General features: G+C 52.0%; 1 protein-coding gene across 1 annotated transcript; it reads right to left on the bottom strand.

Moving 5' to 3' along the window:
* Positions 1 to 959: 959 nt before the first annotated feature.
* On the bottom strand, positions 960 to 19,748 carry LOC144736646 (bone morphogenetic protein receptor type-2-like). The gene is made up of 10 exons (XM_078619217.1): positions 19,489 to 19,748; positions 14,900 to 15,019; positions 14,600 to 14,682; positions 13,027 to 13,257; positions 11,912 to 12,035; positions 9,236 to 9,399; positions 8,429 to 8,576; positions 6,846 to 6,982; positions 5,542 to 5,720; positions 960 to 1,398 (listed from the first exon to the last, which is right to left on the bottom strand). The coding sequence occupies exons 1-10, from the start codon at positions 19,655 to 19,657 to the stop codon at positions 960 to 962; spliced, it is 1,794 nt and encodes a 597-aa protein (XP_078475343.1). The 5' UTR covers positions 19,658 to 19,748.
* Between the last annotated feature and the right edge of the window lie 2,921 nt (positions 19,749 to 22,669).

Genomic DNA, 22,669 nt, shown 5'->3' with positions numbered 1-22,669 from the left:
AATAACACCTCTTGTGTTTGGCTGTGTATTGGCTGCACACTCTCCACCTAGGTACACTTGATAAAAAAATAAATTTCCGCACAATGCACTATGTATAACGGCAGCTACCTTATACAAAAGATAAATTAGAATTTCTTATTGATATTTGGGTTAGATCGCAAAAGTAAAATTCGTGTTGTAAAATGGTATCCAGCACACCAGTGTGCTGAAGCAGTAAGATTGGCATGTTTGACAACTATATGAATTGTCTTTGTCGGGTGGAGGAGGTTCACAACACAGAGTTCACTAAGGCCATCTGACCCAAAAATCTATTATAAATAATAAAAAATACACTTTAGATTTCCATGAACCTACCAAAGCTTGCCTCCAAGCACTCAAAAATAAACATTGCATTACAACAAAGGATAACATTTTAAAGAAAATAGAGAAGAGCTGTACTGAAAGCGCTGTATGAACGCAAATCTATTAAATGTCTCCGGGAGTAAATGAGCTGCGATGCAGTGTCTTGCACGTTGGTCAGACGGACCTGGCAGGTGTTCACAGATCATCCGTGTCTCGACGTGGCACGATACCAACGGAACGCCCTCGATCTGTGCGTGAACCATCTCGGAGCACGCACGCCGGTGCTAATGTCCCCCCACCCCGCTCACCACCACCACCACCTTTCATAAAGCACTCGCTTTCGGAAAATCATCGTGAGATGAAGTCGCATTGAGGTGGTATATATTTATACATTTAACCTGTTTGTTGCTGCTATACTGCTGTTGTCTAAACACGAGTGTCCAACACAGGCCTCATGGGAGTAGGAGGCCCGGACTCCCCTGGAGCTGGGTCCGAGCTGGTCGGTCCGCGTAGGGGAATGGGCAGGCGAGCCGTGGGAAACGATACAGATGATGGAAGTACCCCGAATACCGGACCACACCTCAGTCAATACCAGGTGGGGCGGACCGCCACAGGCGTCAGTACACCGCGTACGTGTTTTGGTTGCCGTTCAGCAGGCCCATCTCGTGGAAACTCTTGCCGGACGATCCCAGGAGCCCTCCCCCCCTCCCCTCCCCGAAGTTCTCCCCCCCTTCCCTCGCGTAGATCGCGTCGCCCGCCCTCCCAGATTTCACCGCGTCATCGCCGCCCAGCAAGGTCACGGAGGCCGCGGGGTCGCGGTCGGCCGGCGTCCCGTTTGCCGGCGGCACCGGCGACGAGCCACGCTCCGCCTCCGTCCGGGAGGAGGCCGCCACGTCGGCCGTCCCCTCGCCGCCGCTCTCGCCGACGCTTCCGCGGTCGCACGCGGAGCCCCGAGGGCCCGGGCATTTGACCCGGCCGTTGGGGTCGCCGTGAGGCTCCTCGATGTAGACGCCGTCCGGGGAACGCGGCCCGTCGCGGTGCCCACGGAGCGAGTTTCTGTCGGGCGTGGGGCGAGACGGCACGGTCACGGCACTGCGGAGGGGACGCAGAGAGCTCTTGGGCTTCCGGTGACTCGTGTACAGGTAAGCGGTTGTAGAAATGTGAAGATCTGTGAACCCACGCCTTCCAGGTTTCAACGCTGCAAGGTTATTTGGACCGGATATTTAGCCAATGGGATTCTGCAGGGCAGAGCGGAAGCATGCTGTCTGGCTGCAGAGTTAGTCTTAGCCAGTGCATACGACGGACAGATGTTCACTTTGAAATATATAGAGGATCCTGCACAATGCATGTGTTCACCCATGTGCCTGGTAAACTTCTGCACAATGGAACACTCAAACCGTAAACAAACAAGGTCTTCACCAACTCGATTCTATTTAGGATTTAAATAGTGCCCTTTCCAGGGTCTCGCTGTACTGCCACCCGAGAGGCCCCTTCACATTACCCAGCAAGGTGGGTGTCTCACAAACGTCATCTTGGCTCCACGAATGCTCCGCCGTACTCGGACGATTTGTGCTCTTGATCGAGAATGCTGCGGCTTACAATCCCCCTCCCACCCCCTGGGAGGAGGCAAATCAACGCAGCGAGGTGACGCAGAACGGGGTGGGCGTGCACCCTGGTGAGGAGGGCAACGACACGGGGCCCTGTCCAATCCTCCCCCCCAATTCCCTTCGTAGCCTGGCGCCTGGGGTCCCCCCGGTCCACAGCTGCCTCAATACAGCTGCACCACCTGCACTCTCTGTAGCTGCACCACCTGCACCCTCTGTAGCTGCACCACCTGCACTCTTTGCAGCTGCACCACCTGCACTCTCTGTAGCTGCACCGCCTGCACACTCTCCAGCTGCACCACCTGCACACGCTGCAGCTGCACCACCTGCACTCTCTGTAGCTGCACCACCTGCACTCTCTGTAGCTGCACCACATGCACTCTCTGTAGCTGCACCACCTGCACCCTCTGTAGCTGCACAACCTGCACACTCTCCAGCTGCACCACCTGCACTCTCTGCAGCTGCACAACCTGCACTCTCTGCAGCTGCACCACCTGCACTCTCTGTAGCTGCACCACCTGCACTCTCTGTAGCTGCACCGCCTGCACACTCTCCAGCTGCACCACCTGCACACTCTGCAGCTGCACCACCTGCACTCTCTGTAGCTGCACCACCTGCACTCTCTGTAGCTGCACCACATGCACTCTCTGTAGCTGCACCACCTGCACCCTCTGTAGCTGCACCACCTGCACACTCTCCAGCTGCACCACCTGCACACTCTGCAGCTGCACAACCTGCACTCTCTGTAGCTGCACCACCTGCACTGTAGCTGCACCACCTGCACTTTCTGTAGCTGCACGACCTGCACACTCTGTAGCTGCACCACCTGCACACCCTGCAGCTGCACCACCTGCACAGTAGCTGCACCACCTGTACTCTCTGTAGCTGCACCACCTGCACACTCTGTAGCTGCACCATCCACACTCTCTGTAGCTGCACAACCTGCAATCTCTGTAGCTGCACCACCTGCACACTCTGCAGCTGTACCACCTGCACTCTCTGTAGCTGCACCACCTGCACTCTCTGTAGCTGCACCACCTGCACCCTCTGCAACTGCACCACCTGCACACTCTGTAGCTGCACCACCTGCACTCTCTGTAGCTGCACCACCTGCACTCTCTGTAGCTGCACCACCTGCACTCTCTGCAGCTGCACCACCTGCAATCTCTGTAGCTGCACCACCTGCACACTCTGCAGCTGCACAACCTGCACTCCCTGCAGCTGCACCACCTGCACTCTCTGTAGCTGCACCACCTGCACACTCTCCAGCTGCACCACCTGCACACTCTGCAGCTGCACAACCTGCACTCTCTGTAGCTGCACCACCTACACTCTCTGTAGCTGCACCACCTGCACCTCTGTAGCTGCACCACCTGCACTGTAGCTGCACCACCTGCACTCTCTGTAGCTGCACAACCTACACACTCTGTAGCTGCACCACCTGCACACCCTGCAGCTGCACCACCTGCACCCTCTGTAGCTGCACCACCTGCACTCTCTGTAGCTGCATCACCTGCACTCTCTGTAGCTGCACCACCTGCACACACTGCAGCTGCACCACCTGCACCCTCTGTAGCTGCACCACCTGCACTCTCTGTAGCTGCACCACCTGCACACTCTGTAGCTGCACCACCTGCACACACTGCAGCTGCACCACCTGCACTCTCTGTAGCTGCACCACCTGCACACTCTGTAGCTGCACCACCTGCACTGTCTGTAGCTGCATCACCTGCACTCTCTGTAGCTGCACCACCTGCACTCTCTGTAGCTGCACCACCTGCACCCTCTGTAGCTGCACAACCTGCACTCTCTGTAGCTGCATAACCTGCACTCTCTGTAGCTGCACCACCTGCACACTCTGTAGCTGCACCACCTGCACACACTGCAGCTGCACCACCTGCACTCTCTGTAGCTGCACCACTGGCACGCTCTGCAGCTGCATCACCTGCACCCTCTGTAGCTGCACAACCTGCACTCTCTGTAGCTGCACCACCTGCACTCTCTAGCTGCACCACCTGCACTCTCTGTAGCTGCACAACCTGCACTCTCTGTAGCTGCACCACCTGCACCCTCTGTAGCTGCACCAACTGCACTGTAGCTGCACCACCTACACTCTCTGTAGCTGCACAACCTGCACTATCTGTAGCTGCACCACCTGCACACGCTGTAGCTGCACCACCTGCACTCTCTATAGCTGCACCACCTGCACTCTCTGTAGCTGCACCACCTGCACAGTCTGTAGCTGCACCACCTGCAATCTCTGTAGCTGCACAACCTGCACTCTCTCCAGCTGCACCACCTGCACACTCTGCAGCTGCACCACCTGCACTCTCTGTAGCTGCACCACCTGCAATCTCTGTAGCTGCACCACCTGCACCTCTGTAGCTGCACCACCTGCACTGTAGCTGCACCACCTGCACTCTCTGTAGCTGCACGACCTGCACACTCTGTAGCTGCACAACCTGCACACCCTGCAGCTGCACAACCTGCACTCTCTGCAGCTGCACCACCAATACTCTCTGTAGCTGCACACCTGCACTCTCTGTAGCTGCACCACCTGCACTCTCTGTAGCTGCACCACCTGCACTCTCTGTAGCTGCACCACCTGCACCCTCTGCAGCTGCATCACCTGCACCCTCTGTAGCTGCACCACCTGCACTCTCTGTAGCTGCACCACCTGCACTCTCTGTAGCTGCACCACCAACACTCGCTGTAGCTGCACCACCTGCACACTCTGCAGCTGCACCACCTGCACTCTCTGTAGCTGCACCACCTGCACACTCTGCAGATGCACCACCTGCACTCGCTGCAGCTGCACCACCTGCACTCTCTGCAGCTGCACCACCTGCACACTCTGTAGGTGCACCACCTGCACACTCTGTAGCTGCACCACCTGCACTCTCTGTAGCTGCACCACCTGCACTCTCTGTAGCTGCACCACCTGCACTCTCTGTAGCTGCACCACCTGCAACTCTGTAGCTGCACCACCTGCACTCTCTGTAGCTGCACCACCTGCACTCTCCGTAGCTGCACCACCTGCACTCTCTGTAGCTGCACCGCCACTTGTTTGAGTGAAGCCTCCGACACAGCCGAAGGGTGCGATGGAAGGCCAACAAACTATGGGTCTCTGTGTGAGTCTATGGGTCTCTGTGTGAGTCTGTGGGTCTCTGTGTGAGTCTGTGAGTCTCTGCGTGAGTCTATGGGTCTCTGCGTGAGTCTATGGGCATCTGTGTGAGTCTGTGGGTCTCTGTGTGAGTCTGTGGGTCTCTGCGTGAGTCTATGGGTCTCTGTGCAAGTCTGTGGGTCTCTGTGTAAGTCTATGGGCATCTGTGTGAGTCTGTGGGTCTCTGTGTGAGTCTGTGGGTCTCTGCGTGAGTCTATGGGTCTCTGCGCAAGTCTGTGGGTCTCTGTGTAAGTCTATGGGCATCTGTGTGAGTCTGTGGGTCTCTGTGTGAGTCTGTGGGTCTCTGTGTGAGTCTATGGGTCTGTGTCTGAGTCTATATATGTTGAACGTCTTAACGCGCCGTACGTAGCCAACCGCGCGAATTTGCCGTCCTCGGCGAGTGAGGGCAACGGCCCGCACGGCAGCGCTCACATTTTGTTGTTCGTTTCCATGGTGGGGGCGGCGGTGGTGGTGTCGGTGGTGGCGGCGGGGCCCGGGGAGCAGAGGGACTGCAGCTCGGCGAGCCTCTCCTCGGCGCAGTTGGCCGTGAGACGGGCATCGGCATCATGCTCCCAGCACTCCTCGATCACCGCCTTGAGACAGGAGATCATCTGCAACAAGAGTGGACGCGCGCGCTCGAGTCATCACGGCCTAGGAGACTTGGGGGTGCCACGGTGGGTAGGAGATGTTAACTACCTCGCCTGGTCTGCAGGAGGTCGTGGGTTTAATCCCAACCATGACGCCTGCTGCTGCAGTATATTTGGAGTCTCTCTCACGATCCTCGTGGTCACGTGGATTTTTCTCCAGGTCCTCCCGTTTTTCCCTCCACATTTAGAATCACTGTCACGCGTTTAGAGTATTTCGCTACAATAAATGTCCACGTAATGATAAGCAAATTCGTTGATCTATCATTTTCTATAGCCAGGTCGCTTCTGAAAAACAGCTGTATAGCTTAGTGGGGCCTCACCTGGTAAAATCAAATAGTTTTAGTTTCAATAGTTTATAACGCCATGTGCTCACCGCCGTGCTAACCGCTTCACAATTCTTAAACTCGGAACGGGGCCCCCGCCCACAGGCCGAGAGATTCAATGTTATTTCCATCCTGCGATCAGACAACTCCTGGTGATCACACCCTTCCCTGTGAGCTCATTGCGAAACAGGCAGTCGGACAGAGACGGAGAGACGGAAAGCCAGAGAGAGAGAGAAATGGAGAAGAGAAGGAGAGATAAACTTCTGAAAAAGAGCTACATAGCTCGGTGGGCTTTACCTGGTAAAATAAAAGTAAAGTTTAGTAGATTCGTTTTTAGTTTACTGGAGCACGTGCGCTCAGCCATCATCCCAGCACTGTTGGCTCTGAAGAAGTGCGAGTACCTATACACCTTACCCCGCCACACGCGGCATGGTTGACCGTGCTAATCGGAGGTGCTAATCGCAGTGTGGATTACACACAGCAACATCATCTCCTTCCTGCGAAAACCTGGCAGGACCCTCCTGACAAAAAGTCACGAGACTCAGCTGGGTTAAAAAATAAGACAACAATAAAAGCCGCAGAGTTTTCGAACAGAAATGCGTTTAATCTAGATTTGAAGTTTTATTTTATTTTATACCTACGTCACTTTACCGAAAGAACCGACGAGTATAGAAATGCGTTTGCCTCGCGACGACGACCATGAACGATTGGAGAGTCGTGCTTTTAAAATGTTGCAAAAGGGGATAAAGAGGTGGCCGTGACTCACGAAGCTGTCGTCCCTCCATGCGTCGGGGAACCTGGGCCTCTGCCGCTCTCGCGCCACGAAGTGCTGCACGTCCTCGAAGGACGGGTGGTTGCCCAGCTCCGCCTGCAGCGCCATCTCGTAGGGCGGCGCTCGGCCCTCTGACGTGGGGAACACCGCACAGGCGTCATGACGGGGGGGGGGGGGGGTAACTGCAAGATCCGACCGTGGTCCATCCGGGGCTCGCCGAGCCGCGTTGGTTTCCGGTTGCCCAACGAATACAGCGGTGTCATATTCTTGGTTCTTTCGGTAAAGTCACATAGAAGGGAAATAATAAAATAATAAAAATAAAACATAATAAAATAATTCTCACGACGTTTCGGTCACAACGCAAGCAGCCATCCTCAGGTGAAGAACAGGTCTGTCGGGAAGACAGCGTCTGAATGAAACACCCCAGGCTTGGAGCGTATATTTAAGCTGGGATGGAGGGGGAAGAGCGCCTTGACAAAATAATTTGCACGTCAACAGGAATTTAGCATATTTATGGGAAATGCAGATATGGGATTAGTCACTACTTGTGAAATGCGTAGGAGGTGGGCGGGGGGTTTCAAAGTCATTATGCCCGTGCATTATGCAGGATTAGCAGCATCAAAGGGAGGGGATAGGGGTAGCATTAATAAAGGGAAGGAATGTTAATAGTATGTAGCTGCAGTAACTAAACCACCACGTAAAAAACTAAAGTATAAACTACATAGTATCATTTATACTTTAGTTTTTTACGTGGTGGTTTAGTTACTGCAGCTACGCTCCAAGCCTGGGGTGTTTCATTCAGACGCTGTCTTCCCGACAGACCTGTTCTTCACCTGAGGACGGCTGCTTGCGTTGTGGCCGAAACGTCGTGAGAATAATTGTATAATGGTTTATTTTTATTATTTTATTATTTCCCTTCTACGTGACTTTACCGAAAGAACCAAGAAGATCAATCCCTGCAGTCACGAAAGCTTTACATCGAGACGTCATTACAGTTGTTACATTCTTAGCTATCGTCGAGCGCTTCTTAAAATGCGTTTCCTCGAGTAATCGGCAGCAGGGCGATTATATTGAAACATCATTTTCATGGTTGCAATTGCTACCGGACATCTGTGAGAAAGAGCTTCATAGCTCATCAGATTCCTCCAGCCTAAATAAAGATGCTGATTCTGATATTGTATTACTTTGCATGCAACTGCCAGCATGGTCATGAACATCATAGCGAGGTTGTAAGGACTGGACCGACTGGAGGCCTGCCAGCCTCTGCTGAGTGAACTGCAGTCGAAGGACCTCTCGGTCATCTTTATTTGTGCAGGAAGTGCAGCAAAGCGCCGATATCATGATCACATCGTCAATTGTAATATCGTATCGTGGGAATTGATGGCGCAGCAACACTGGTATTTACTCTTGGCAGGGGCCTCATCTGAACGGCGGATCGGAGTCTCGGGTACCGGTGGCCACACATAAGTGAGCCATGCGTAGGGCGTGGGTGGGCCACACGTGAGCCACACGCGGGCCGCACGTGGGCCATGGGTGGGCCATGGGTGGGCCACATGCGGACCGCGCGTGCGTTTCACCGGGGAAGAGGTTGCGGCACCGCATGAAGATCTCCCAGTAGACGAGGCCCAGCGAGTAGACGTCCACCTGCTTGAGCGCCGTCTCGTAGTCCGTGAGGTCGATGGCCCCGTCCAGCACCTCCGGGGCCATATAGCGGAACGTCCCCACCTGAACGTACGCGTGGCCGCCGCGCACGCACACACGCACACACAGACAAAAGGCGAAGATCCCCCGTGTAGCTATAGAGGCTGTTGGGGCGAGGGCTGTTCGCGAGCGCCCATGACGGGCGGCGTGGCGCGCGTGGGAGCGGTGCTTTTTTAGTTTGTTCTTCCCCCCGCACCCTCCGATTAGCCTGGCTGGCTACATACGGTGCGATGTTCAACATTCGTACAAACGTAACAAAAACAATAATCAGAGTTCCGGGGGATGGACAGCAGTTATTCACTGCTCCGCAGGACTTTATTTGGCGATACGTTCACTGGGCGTGTGTAAAGTTACTTTGCCTTGCAGTGTAGGTTCAGTGCTCTCCCCATTCCCTTTCTCCTTCTCCCCCGTCCCCTCTCCGCCCTCCCCCCCATCCCTTCCATCTCCTCACTTTTGTTCTTCTTCCCTCATCCTATCCGTGCTCCCCACTCGCGGTCCCCACCTGGGTGGGGTTTGTGCTCTGTGCACTCCTTCCCCCACACCTCCGATTAGCACGGTTGGCTGCGTGCGGTGCGAAAGAAGTTCAACATACACACATGTAGAAAAAACCCACAATAATAATAATGGAGTTAAGCCACAGAAGTGCGCGGAGGAGCAGCTGCCATCCTGCGATGCGGCCGCACCTCGCAGATGGTGGAGGTGTCGTCGTCCCCGCCGCGCTGGACTGGCGAGCGTCGCGTCAGCTTCATGGCGAGGCCCAGGTCGCTGAGCACGCAGCTGTGGTCCGCGCGCACCAGCACGTTCCGGCTGTTCAAGTCCCGATGCGCGATCGCGGGCTTGTACTGGTCTGACGGGGGCGGCAGAGTGGGGGAATTGCGATCGTTAAAACGACCCTTTGAAATGAAAGTAAATAAAAAGTAGATTAACAAAAAATCAATCCCCGCTCCCGATCGCGTTCCATTCAGTGGCAGTGGCGGTTGACGAGATGATGGCCGTTTTCTGTTGGGAAATCTGCAGAGAGCAGTGCATCGCTTTGTGTCAGTAAATGTCTCGGCAAGACGACGTCACAGAACGAATTGTGAACATCACTTCACTCGGCCTTCCCCTCTGCACGCTTGCAGAGAACACTTTTTGGTGGCTTGCAGAGCTGCGTGTCGCATGTTAAACCATTGAGAATATTGAATAATTATTTGTATTGCAGGAGGAATCCGATGAGGGGCACGGGGTCAGAACGCTACGACAACAAACGATAAAAAAACACGGTAGGGAGTGCAAAGTGTAGGAAAGGTAAACAAATCACTAAAAAAACCACAAATACAATTTTGTTTCTACCTTATGAAAATTATAATACGTTTTACCCTATTCTTGGTTCTTTCGGTAAAGTCACGTAGAAGGGAAAAACAAAAATAAAATAATAAAAATAAAACAATTAAATTATCATGACGTTTTGATTGCAACACAAGCAATCAACATCAAGTGTGAAAACCACAGCACTTTTAAAAAAAATTCTTGCTGTGGTTTTCACACCTGATGATGATTGCTTGTGTTGCAATCGAAACGTCGTGAGAATTTTATTGTTTTATTATTATTATATTGTTTTTTTCCCTTCTACGTGACTTTACCGAAAGAACCAAGAATATGAATCCCTGCAGTCACGAAAGCTTTAAATCGAAGTTTTACCCTTTCTGGAAATCAAACAAGAGGCGTTAAGATGTCCAAACATCAAATAGGTAACAGTTTTTGCGAGGAATCAGTCTGCATTAACCACACCCAGTACTTGTGGTGAACATGCAAACAAACATGCTCTGATAATGTAATGTATGATGCATTGGCTTTGAAACTGATCGGCCTACACCAGAGACTACCTTCTTTGGGGCCTTGTCTCACAGTGTCAGACCAGAGAACTTCAAAAGTGAAGAGTACAAAGACAATGCACTATCAGAGCATTTACAGCTTGGGGTGAGCAGCTACATCATGGGATACCTTGTTTGCCAATATCATATTTTGATACTGGCAGGACAGGTCCCATGATATTTTCATCTTACCAGGTAAAGTCCACTGAGCTATACCCTTTGGTTATTTCGGTAAAGTCACGTAGGTAGAAAAATAATAGATCACGACGTTTCGATCGCAACACAAGCAATCGCCATCAGGTGGGACAACCACAGCAAGACAAAACTGCTGAAGTAGGCGAGAGATCTGCCGTGGCACGAGGTTATATAGTAGGCCTCGGCAGTTGGGGGGAGGAGGCAGGGGGAGAGAGGGGGTGGGGGGGCAGGGAGAGAGAGGGGGTGGGGCAGAAAGTGGACCCCGCGGCAGGACCGGGTCAATTGAGCAGAGATCGGAGAGATACACAGAGTCGGAGATAACAGCTGACATAGGCAGGTAGGATGAAAACATCACAGTCAGTTAAGACTTTACCTGGTTAATCACGTGCTTCCACTGAGCTATTAACTTATTTTTAGAAGCAACCGGGGCACAAATGATAGCTCAACAAAGTAGGTTATCACGTGAAAATTTATAGCAGCAAAATAATCTAAACGCATGTTTCTCAATTTATTTGAGTGTTAAATTACTGAAAATAAATCCCATTATACATTATTTCTCTTGTGCAGTCACTGGTGGCCGTGCTGAGACCATCAACTCGAGAGTCTGGTTACATCACGGGCAGCGGAAACCCAGTATGAACCCAGTATGAACCCAGTATGAACCCAGTATGAACCCAGCATGAACCCAGCATCTAAGCGGGTTTTCATGAATAACATTTACAGCGAACTGTCAATCCGCCTGCTGGATACACACCTCCCCATGCATGCCGTGTTGGTCGCGTAGATTTTTCTCTAGGTCCGTCCGGTTTTTCCCTCCACATTTAGAATGAACGTCACACATTTCAAGTATTTGGCTGCTATAAATGTCCACGTGATGATAATCCCACTTCGTTGAGCGATCATTTGCTATAGCCAGGTCACTTCAGAAAAAATGGTTGTATAGCTCAGTGGGGCCTTACCCGGTAAAATAAAATCGTTTTAGTTTCAACAGTTTATAACGCAATGCGCTCACCGCCGTGCTTCACGATTCTTCAATTCGGAATGGGGCCCCCGCCCACAGGCCGAGAGATGCAATGTTATTTCCATTCTGCGATCAAACAACTCCCGGTGATCACACCCTTCCCCTTCCCTGTGAGCTCATCACGAAGCCGCGAGTCGGACAGAGAGAGAGAGAAAGATGGAGAAACAGAGAGAAAGAGAGACAGAGAGACGGAGAAAGACGGAGAGAGACAGAGAGAGACAGAGAGACACAGAGAGACAGAGAGAGACAGAGAGAGACAGAGAATGCGCCGCTCGCGCCGGGATGCAAACCGTAGTCGCCGTTCTTGACGATCTCCGAGTGGAGGTAGGAGAGCCCCCGGGTGAGCGAATGCGCCAGGCGGCACGAGCATTCCCACTCGCTCGCGTTGTTCATCAGGAAGTTGCTCAGCGAGCCCTGCGGGGCGGCAGAACGCGCCTGGGGTCACGCGCGGAGGGCGACGAGGGGAGCGGCGCGACACGGAGCCACGGCACAGTGGGGGGAGGGGGGCGGCATGAGAGTTTAAAACTCTTCAATCTTGATTTGAAGCTTTCGTGACTGCAGGAATCCATACTCTTTGGTTCTTTCGGTAAAGTCACGTAGGTAGAAATAAAATAAAATTTGCCTGATGACGACCGCTTGTGTTGCGATCGAAACGTCGTGATTTATTTTATTTTATTTTAAACCATTGTTTATGTTACCAGGTGAGCTCCACTCAGCTGCTGCTTAGCTCTTTTTCAGAAGCGGCCTGGCCATCACAAATGGCAGCTCGGCAAAGTGGCCGATGTCGTGATGTGACAATGTGTCGCAGCCAAATGCTTTTACGCGCAACGTTGATTCTAAATGTGGAGGGAAATACCGGAGGACACGGAGAAAAATCCACGCGACCACGGGGAGAACACGGATGGGCATTGCTCAGTCACCCCACGCCCCATCGTTGTCACTGTTATATTGGTACGGCTCGCACCTCCAATTAGCACGATTGGCTACGCACGGTGCGAAAGAAGTTCAATGTACACACGCACTCTATTACTATCATCATCATTATAACTCCGCTTGTTTACTCGGGAGAGCCTCACTGCCACAGCAAAACACTCATGCATGACGGCTAAGGCGAAAACACTTCAACTGCCGAGCATCAAGGTGAATTCTAGATTTAAAGTTTTCGTGACAGCAAGGATCCATACTCTGCATCCCTCCTCCCTGGCTCTTACCCTATATAATCGCTTGTCACATACAGCTCTCTCTGCCCACTACAGTAAAATGTTTTTGCTGGGGTTCCACCTGATGACGGAAGCTTGTGTTGCCTCCGAAACGTCGTGATTTAGTTATTTTTTAAAATTTTATTTCATCAAGGTGAAACCCACAATTCCAGTGGTGGTGTTACTCACGTGCCGATGGGACTCACGTGCTGGTAGTACTCCATGACGACGAGGAACTCGGGCCGGCCGTCAGGGCCGCTGCGCTCCTCAGCGGCGATGAAGCGCGTGATGTTGCCGTGCGCGACCAGCGGCAGGCGGTAGATCTCGCGCTCGTTCAGGAAGTTCTGCCGGTTCTCCAGCGACGTCACCTTCACTGCCACCGTGCACTCGTCCAGCACGCCCTTCCACACCGCGCCGTAGCGCCCGCGACCTATTTGCTGTGCGCCACAAGCGCGGGGGGTGGGCGAGGTGGAGGGAGGGGACGGCAGGGGGTGACGGTTACGAGAAATTCGTGCGAATCGACAAGACGGACCCTCTGTTCGCCCTTTTAGCCGTGGCGGCGGTGGCTGTGGTGGCTCCGCTGCTGTGGAGGCAGCAGCTGCGATGGTTGGTGGATCACCGCACACGCAGAGATGGATGTCGAGGATGAGGCCATACCCTGGCTCGCCACGAGAAGGCAGTGCAACAGATGTGGATGGACTACACATGTTCCTGTCGATACAGGATAGAATGTTTTCCCCTCGCAAATGTGGGTTTTATCCCAGTGCTCCGGTTCCCGCCCGCGTTTAAACATTACATTGGGCACCAACACCTTCATACGTAGAGGACAGCAGAGCTTGGGCAATTTTTGGTGCAGTGGGTCCATCTTGTGGCCGCTTTTCTGCCCACCCGTGGTTTCCGTGCCCCTCTGAGCGAGCGAGTGACTGCCGTGCAGCGCCGCGGCACGAGCTCAAGTCGTCACGAGGACTATCCTGGTGTGGTGCGTGGAGCTGGCAGGGCGCCGGGCTGGCGCCGCTGACATGCTGGTCTCAAATCCGGGTTCAGCCGCCCGCTGTTAAGCCGTCTCTCGAGGGGAGTGAGTTAATGGTCTCCGCACGGTGGGAACAAAAACCCGGCACGTTCAATTTGGTCCTGAAGCTGATTTGTCTAAATTCCAAGTTCGACAATTTAAAATATCTGTTTTGACTGTCACGAAACAAACTTTTCTCTCTGTCGCCATGGCCAGGTTGGTGGGAAAGTGGGAAAGTGCTGCCACATCCTGAAGTGGCCAGGAGGTGGCAGCACTGCCGCACCCCCACTATGGGTTCTCTATAAAAGAGTTTTTTTGGGTTAGATCGCTGTAAATGTATAAATGTGTCGTTAAACCCGCCACCACCCGACACAGCCAATTAATACGGTTCGTCACGTAAACAGAACATTCCAATGCATCACTAGTACAGCACACCGGTGTGTTGGAGAGCCAAGCCTCAACATTTACAATCTGAGTACGACGTTTCGCCAGTAATTACAACTAGCTTCATCAGGCGACAGCCAGATTTGTGAAGAAGTCCATGGGATCTGTTAACTCTATGGGTTCCGCACCCCTATGGGATCTGTTAACTCTATGGGTTAGACACTTCTATGAGCTCCATTCGCTACGTGTTGATGTTGAAATTCTTTCGCACGGTACGTAGCCAACCGCGCTATTCTGAGGTGCGGGGGAAGAACAACAAACTAAACGCACAAAGCAGTTCTCAAGAAATTAGTGTTCAATCTCACAGACATACATAAGTTCCGCACCTCTATGAGCATGAGTTTGTTGGTGTCGATGCTGGGATAAGGCTGGGCTTCTGCTGCTCTTCCCCTCTTCCTCTTCCACTGCTCTGCAGGGGTGACACGCACGGCCGTGGTCATGCACGGCACCGGACCAGCCGAGCGCACCGCATCGGCTACGTACGGTGCGAAAGAAGGTCAACACACACACAAGTGCACCGCTCTCTCCAAAACGCCATCGTCTCCGTAAACAGCCGCGGTCAGGAGCGGGCATTTCTTTTAAACTTTAATTTCGATGGGATGTCGTGAAGATGAACGGGCACTCACTGTGGCCCTGGCGCAGTGCGTAGAGCAGCGCGGCGAGCAGCGTGGCGGCGGCGGTGAGCGACACGAGCACCACCACCATGGCATGGCCGCCCGGGGCCGCCGGCGCCGGCGTCACCTCTTCTGCAGCAGCGCACGCAGCGAGCACGCACTCTCATCACTCTACGTTCACTCTGACACTCTCACTCCGCTCTCAATGACACTCCACTCACACTCCGCTCACACTCCACTCTCGCTCACACTCAGCTCTCACTGACACTCCACTCACACTCCACTCACACTCCACTCTCGCTCACACTCCACTCACACTCCACTCACACTCCACTCTCGCTCACACTCCACTCACACTCCACTCTCACTCCACTCTCACTCACACTGACACTCCACTCACACTCCACTCACACTCCACTCTCGCTCACACTCCACTCACACTCCACTCACACTCCACTCTCACTCCACTCTCGCTCACACTGACACTCCACTCACACTCCACTCACACTCCACTCTCACTCACACTCCACTCACACTCCTCTCACACTCCACTCTCACTCCACTCTCGCTCACACTGACACTCCACTCACACTCCTCTCACACTCCACTCTCGCTCACACTCCACTCACACTCCACTCACACTCCACTCTCAGTCCGCTCTCACTGATACTCCACTCACACTCCACTCACACTCCACTCTCACTCTCACTCCACTCACACTCCACTCACACTCCACTCTCACTCACACTCCACTCACACTCCACTCACACTCCACTCTCGCTCCGCTCTCACTGACACTCTCACTCCGGCTCTCGCTCACACTCCGCACATGCACGCTACACACCTCACTCAGATTCCACTCACTCCTCTCGGCTCACTCCGCCGTTTACTCACACGCGGGGTTACCATGCACGGGGGACACGCACGAGAGTTGCAGCCCTCTCGGTGTTAGGGCCATGACGAGCAAACGGGTTCTGTTCTTAACTGCAATTTGTATTTTATTTTACCAGGTAAGGCCCACTGAGCGGTATATCGCTTCTGTAGAAGCGACCTGGCTATGACGAATGATAGCTCAACGAAGTGGCTCATCATCTTGACTTAACACTTTAGTGACTGCAGGAATTCATATTCTTTGGTTCTTTCGGTAAAGTCACGTAGATGAAAAAAAATAAGAATAAAAATAAAGTGAATAAAATTTATAAAAATAAAAAAACACTAATGTAGACTGTAGCCTGGTTCTTAATCGGAGTGAGTGTACTGGCTGCATCTGTCTTAGACCATGAAATTCACCATGGAGGTAGAAAATTATGCCATGCTACCTTTATTGGATGTCTTAATAAAAACGAGACCAGATGACTCAATGAGCCATTCTGTCTACAGGAAAGTAACCCATACTGACGCCTACCTAAAACTTGATTCCCACCACCATCCATTCCAGAAGAATTCCCTCATCAAAACGCTACACCATAGAGCTCAATGTATCTCCGACATGAACACCTAACCAGTGAACTCTAACACGTACACCAAGCTCTCAAGGTGAATGGATATTCTGACTACACAAGCAGCAAGGCCATCACCCCAACCGTGAGGAAGGAGCCATCTGAGGATCCAATCAAAACCATCACCTTGCCATACATAGCAGGGGTAACCAAAACTATTTCCAAAATCATGAACAAACACAAGATCCAGGTCTGATTTAACACAGTCTCTAAAATGCGTGATCTGATTCCATCTGTGAAGGACAAGATTCCTGACATGCAATACCCCGGCGTCTACAAACTAAGCTGTATCTGCGGCAACAGTTACATTGGGGAAACTCAGCGACATGTCTCGGACTGTGTTCGTGAGCATAAGGCAGATTTGAAACACGGTAGGACCAATACTTCTGCCGTGGCTGATCATTACTCTAATGGGGCTGGCTCATACGAAATTGATTTCTCTAAGACGATGGTACTTTGCAAGCCTACTGGCTATCAACAAAGATTCGTTCATGAAGCCATCCATATATACAGACACAGACACAATTTCAACCAAGAGGATGGTTATAAACTCAGCAATCATTTGAAAGATGTCATAAACCACTTTGGGTCATGACTTGATTTGTGTTTTATTGTCAACCTCTACCGTCAGAAGTGTGGTTGTGTGTGGAGCGAGGTGCCATGATTGCCTGGCGGCCCTTTGATTGGTGTAGACCCACTGCCGGTTAGGGCTGAACGATTTGCGGAAAATATCAAATTGTGATTTTTCTGACAGATATTGCAACTGCGATTTGATTTGCGATAAAAAAATTAATTCAAGCTTCAGTTGAACATTGACTGTGTAATAGATTTAAAACATGTGATGGAGCATTACCATATGATATCATCAAAATATGAACTGCTCTATATATTCTAATGCAAGGATGATAACTTAAAATATATGAATTGCTTCCAACATCTATTTATTTTAAAAAAATAATTGAAATAGAACAATCAAACATAGAACAATTGTTAAGTTAAATAAATAAAGTTAAAATAAAAAATTCCAATAAGAAAGTAATAGGACTTTTAAAATCGCAAAAATCGCAACCTTTACGATTTGCTAATCGCATTGTTTCAAATTGCGATTTCGATTTGAAATCGATTATTCGTTCAGCCCTAATGCTGGTGTCGTTGTTTTCTCCTACATTAACATAAGCTGCCCCGCCCATGCTGCTGACACACTTGGGCTACGCCCATCTCTAAACCTTTATAAACAGTTTGCCTTTAGAGGCTAACCCCCCTTTTCCTGATGACGACCACTTGTGTTGCGATCGAAACGTAGTTTTTTTCTAATTCAACATTATAGACTGCCAGGTTAAGAACCAGGCTACAGTCTACATTACAGACTGCCAGTACACTCACAAAACTTAATAACCAGGCTACAGTCTACATTGTAGACTGCCAGTACACTCACTCAGGTTAAGAACCAGGCCTTAGTCTACATTCTTTTTGTTTATTATTTTAGTTTTATTATTTTTATTTTCATTAACTTTATTTCGCATTATTCTTTTCCTATCTACGTGTGGGAATTTAAAGCGATGTTAACTCTAAACTTGGAGGGAAAACACAAAGGAGCCGGAGAAAATCCACGCTACCACGGGGAGAGAGACACGCAAACTCCACATTTACAGCAGGTATCACAGGATCGGGATCGAACCCATGAGTCCGGTATAACAAGCGAGCGAGATAAAATCTCGCCTTTGTGCTGCCCAGCCTGCCCCATCCCTAACGCAGCCCCTCACACACAGCACAGTTCCGTGCTGAACCGGGCCGAATGCGGATTCTTGCGATTGTGCGCAGAGCTCCTCGCTGTAACGCACGCCGCAGCGGCGTGCCACTTGTGCGCACGGTTCAGCTCAACTTGGTTATGTTTTTTTAGTTCGCAGTTATCAATTCCAAAATCCACAGCATTCAATTCCGGCGAGAGTGCTGGGGGAGGAACGATCGTGTGTGTGCGTGGGAGAAGTGCGCGTGTGTGGCGCCGTTATTCCGAGAGCCCCTTGGGCTGCCACGTCTGTGAGCGAGCGATCGAGTAAACAATCGAGCACGCGATTGAGGATGCGATCGATCGAGCGATCGGGCGAGCGATTGAGCGAGCGATCGAGTGCGAGGGTCGTCGCTCACAGCGCTCGCTCCGCGTTGTGTTTGTTGGTCGACAGCCGCGGCAATGAAACTCGAGCTGGGAAACGATACGACTCGGAGCTGTGTTTACATTCGACTCCGCAAAAGTAAACGACTCCAGCGCAGCCTCGGCGAAAAGCGTCGACGCAGCAGCAGCAGCCGCTGCAGCAGCAGCGGCTGCTGCTGCAGCTGCTGTTACTGCTGCTGCTGCAGCTGCTGCTACTGCTGCGGCTGCTGCTGCGACTGCTGCTGCAGCTGCTGCTGCGGCTGCTGCTGCTGCGCGGTTCAGCGGTTGCGTTGTACCGAGTTGAAGCTGCAATGGACCCCGCCGCTCTAAACCAACAATCGCCTCTTTTTTTATTATTATTCCACGCTTTTATTTAACTCACTCCGTCTGTTGTCGTATCCTTAAAGCATCTTATAACTCAATTTTTACCCACTTCCCAATGTGCTCTCGACTGCAAACTTGGTATATTTATGTCATCCTGATGACAAGACTATATTCTATCATAAAAAATATATATATTTTAAACATTTTACACGCTTTTATTTAAATCACTCTGTCCGTTGTCGTATCCTCAAATCTTGTAACTCTATTTCAACCGTCTTTCCAATGTCGTATCGACTGCAAGCTTGGTATAGGTATGTCATACTGATGACAATACTATATTCTATCATTAAACATGAAAAAAAAATATTTTTCAACAATCTTTTTTACGGGTCTAATTGTCCACGCTCAACTCACGTTGCCTGTACATCACCACGCTCGCTAACGCTATAGCAAGCTGCGGGGCCACTGCCTGGAGTCGTGGAGTTCTGCCATTACGAGTACGGTTCATTTCATTAAAGCGTGTTAAAAAAAAAAAGTATTTTTTAATATTTTATTCTTTATTTCAGTTCGCCCGTCGGCGCAAGGTCACGAGACGCATGGGTCCACTCGGACCCCCCCCACCCCCCCACCTGTGGGCGCCAGGGTGGCGGTGGCGACGTTGCAGAGGTCCTCGCTGCAGCAGCAGAACAGCGTGAAGTCGACGCTGCACGTTTTGCTGTCGCAACCGTTGCTGCTCTTCATGAAGCACCCTGCCGTAGCGCGCACGCATGCACAAGGAGTCCTCAGTGTGGCTTGCATGTCGGAAGGGGCACAATCAGTCACTACAAGTGCACACACGTGGGGGACGCGCGCACTCACAAACACACAAAGACACACGAACAAGACGAAGACAAAGATCCCCCGTGTAGCCTTAACAGACTATAATGGTAGGTTTTTACCCTTTTAACTGGTACAAAACTGACACCTTTATTCAAGGCATCATGTTTGCAATGACCACAACACAAGTAGTCAATAAGCAAACAAAAAGAAGCAACTCTGATAAGGATAATAATATGCACTGTCCTTGAAGTTGATTGGCCCACACCCGAGACGGCTTTCTTTAGAGCCTAGTCCCCATTGGTGTAGGGCCAGATGACACCAGAAGGCGTACAACTCAAAAACAGTGCAATATCAGAGTATTGAGAGTTCGGGGTGAACATTTACACTATGAGATCTCTTTTACCAGTGGCAAAATATAATGGTAGGTTTTTACCCTTTTAACTGGTACAAAACTGACACCTTTATTCAAGGCATCATGTTTGCAATGACCACAACACAAGTAGTCAATAAGCAAACAAAAAGAAGCAACTCTGATAAGGATAATAATATGCACTGTCCTTGAATAAAGGTGTCAGTTTTGTACCAGTTAAAAGGGTAAAAACCTACCATTATATTTTGCCACTGGTAAAAGAGATCTCATAGTGTAAATGTTCACCCTTAACAGACTGTTGGGCAAGTGCTGTCATCGAGCACCTTTGAAGGCCGGTACGGCACACGAGGGGGTGGGTGGCCAACACCACGCCCGGCCGCCTTTGTCTCCCCAGTGGTGGTTTTCAACACATCGCACCAGGTACCCATTTGAGGCTGAGTCGACCTAGGGGAGCCCTAGGACCGGTTAAAATAATCGTCACCGGTGTCGACCGCGAGCAGGAATCGAACTCGGCTCACTCCTGCGCGTGGACCCGCGAAGCGAAACCGACCCGGAGACAATTCAGGCTGCCGTCTAAGACGGCGTTCGAGTCAACCCGACCCCCAAAACACGGAAACTCGGGGTGCCGGGAAGAGTGCGCAGGGGAGGAGTGGGACGGGGCTGGGAGAGGGCAGAGAGAGGGGAGGGAGAGGGCTGGGAGAGGGGTGCTGGAGCTCGAGATCCGTGGCGGCTCGGGGGTCAGGGAGCGTCACGCCCGGCAGTGACCCCGCCCGGCAGTGACCCCGCCCGGCACCTCGCGCCATCCCCACGGCCCCATCTCAACTCGCACTGCAACTCCGCACAGCGGTGTGCGCGTGCATGCGGGTGGTACGGGTGCGCGCGGGAGACGCGCGCGTGTTGTCGTCGGCGCCGAGGGCACCGCGTGGCTGGCGCGACGACGAAGCGCGGGACGCGATTCAGTTTCTCGCCCTCTCGGGAGAGGGGGGGGGGCTCTGAAAGGAATCGCCGTTGTTTTTTTTCTTCCCCAGAGTAAGAACGACATTCCCAGAAGCAGAAGAAGACGGCACGGCGATGGGGGGGGGGCGCGATCTGATCACGGCTGCGAGTCCCCCCCCCACCACCCGGTGGTGTCCTGCGATTGGCTGTCGAACCCAAACACGCGAAGCGACGCGCAGGAAAAGCGGCTTCCGACTCTCACGCACGGTGCCGCTGAAACGCTCTGAATTTGAACGGTCACACGCGCGCCCCCGCCGACACTCTCTTGGCAAAGATTTAAAATTATATTTATATTTAGAATCACTTCGATCCATCGGCCGCGGACGAAGGCCTCCTCCGCCCAGGCCGTCGGCGTCGCTCGCGGCCGATTTCGTTGCTCCATCTCACGCGGCGGACGTCCTCTCGGCGCGGCGTGCTTCCGCTCCCGAGGAGCGTTCGGCCCGAGCCACCTTCATCTTTCTCATAAGTTCATTAAAACTGCAGCCCCCCTGTCGATCCACTGCTGGATGGAGGGCTCGTCCCTCCGCGTCAGCCGTGGAAGGTCGCGTGACCATACTTCGCCACCAGATTGGTCAGTGCCGGGTTCGGACATCGCTCTGCCCTGACGTTAGCCGTGGCCAGGGATCGAACGAGGGTAGCCAGGTTCGGGGCTACGGTGCCGCACGAGCCATAGTTAATCGAGTGACGAAGAGTTAACTGTGCATACGAATTTAATAAAGACGTGTAGATTATTATTGTGACTATGCTTGTTTACTCAGGAAAGCTTCACTGAGTCTCAAGACTCAGTTTTAGGAGGGTCCTGCCAGGTTTTCGCAGCAGGGGGTGTGATATGTGTTGAACTTCTTTCGCACCGTACATAACCAACCGTGCTAATCGGAGGTGCCGAGGAAGGACAACAAAATAAACACAAAAAGTGGTTCTTAAGAAATGAGTTTTCAATCGGAACGATGATTTGAAAGTGCGTGGCTCCAGTGGCTTCCTATTATCGGTGCTCGATGGCCAGCCAAAAGCCGCTGCTGCGAGGATGACCGCAGTTCCCGTGATAATGGTTTCTGCTCCTTGAGATCAGCGGCCAGGTATTGTGGGTCATTTGTGCAAAGCACTTTGTGTACAATCAGTGCGACCTTATAACAGCGTATTCCTTTGGCAACCGGAAGCCAATGCACCTCAGGGAGCAGTGGACGGACTACGGTGTTGGATCTTGCAGTGCCCGTCACGGGGTGGGATACGGAGAGCGTTGCACGTGACACGTGTTTCTGCGTGTTCACACAACGCCGGTAAGCGTGGAGAAATAAAACCCAACCGGAGGCTGGAAGAAACGTCATTTGTTTAAATGCGCAATTACGTAATTCACTTAGCAGGGGACGCGCGGCCGGACTTGCGCAGAAAGGCAACGGACCCTTACTCGACGGGGCCAATATTAGAAAGCGCCATGGGAACGTGGAGTTTCCACCGCTGGCTCAGGGCCGCGTTCAGGAGACGGGTGCCGCGTCACTTCCCGCAGGATCGCTGGACTTTGACCACGGATACCGCGATGTGCGAGCTAAACGAGTGGCGCGCGCACGAGGCATCGATCAAAATACTCCCCTTCAATGTTGACGGCCGCCCAATAACTGCATCTGGGA

Source organism: Lampetra planeri, chromosome 62 (assembly GCF_965212315.1).
Source record: "Lampetra planeri chromosome 62, kcLamPlan1.2.h2, whole genome shotgun sequence".
NCBI classification, from domain to species: Eukaryota; Metazoa; Chordata; class Hyperoartia; order Petromyzontiformes; family Petromyzontidae; genus Lampetra; species Lampetra planeri.
Note: the sequence above shows the minus strand (reverse complement) of the source record. Positions and strands in the feature narration are given on the sequence as shown.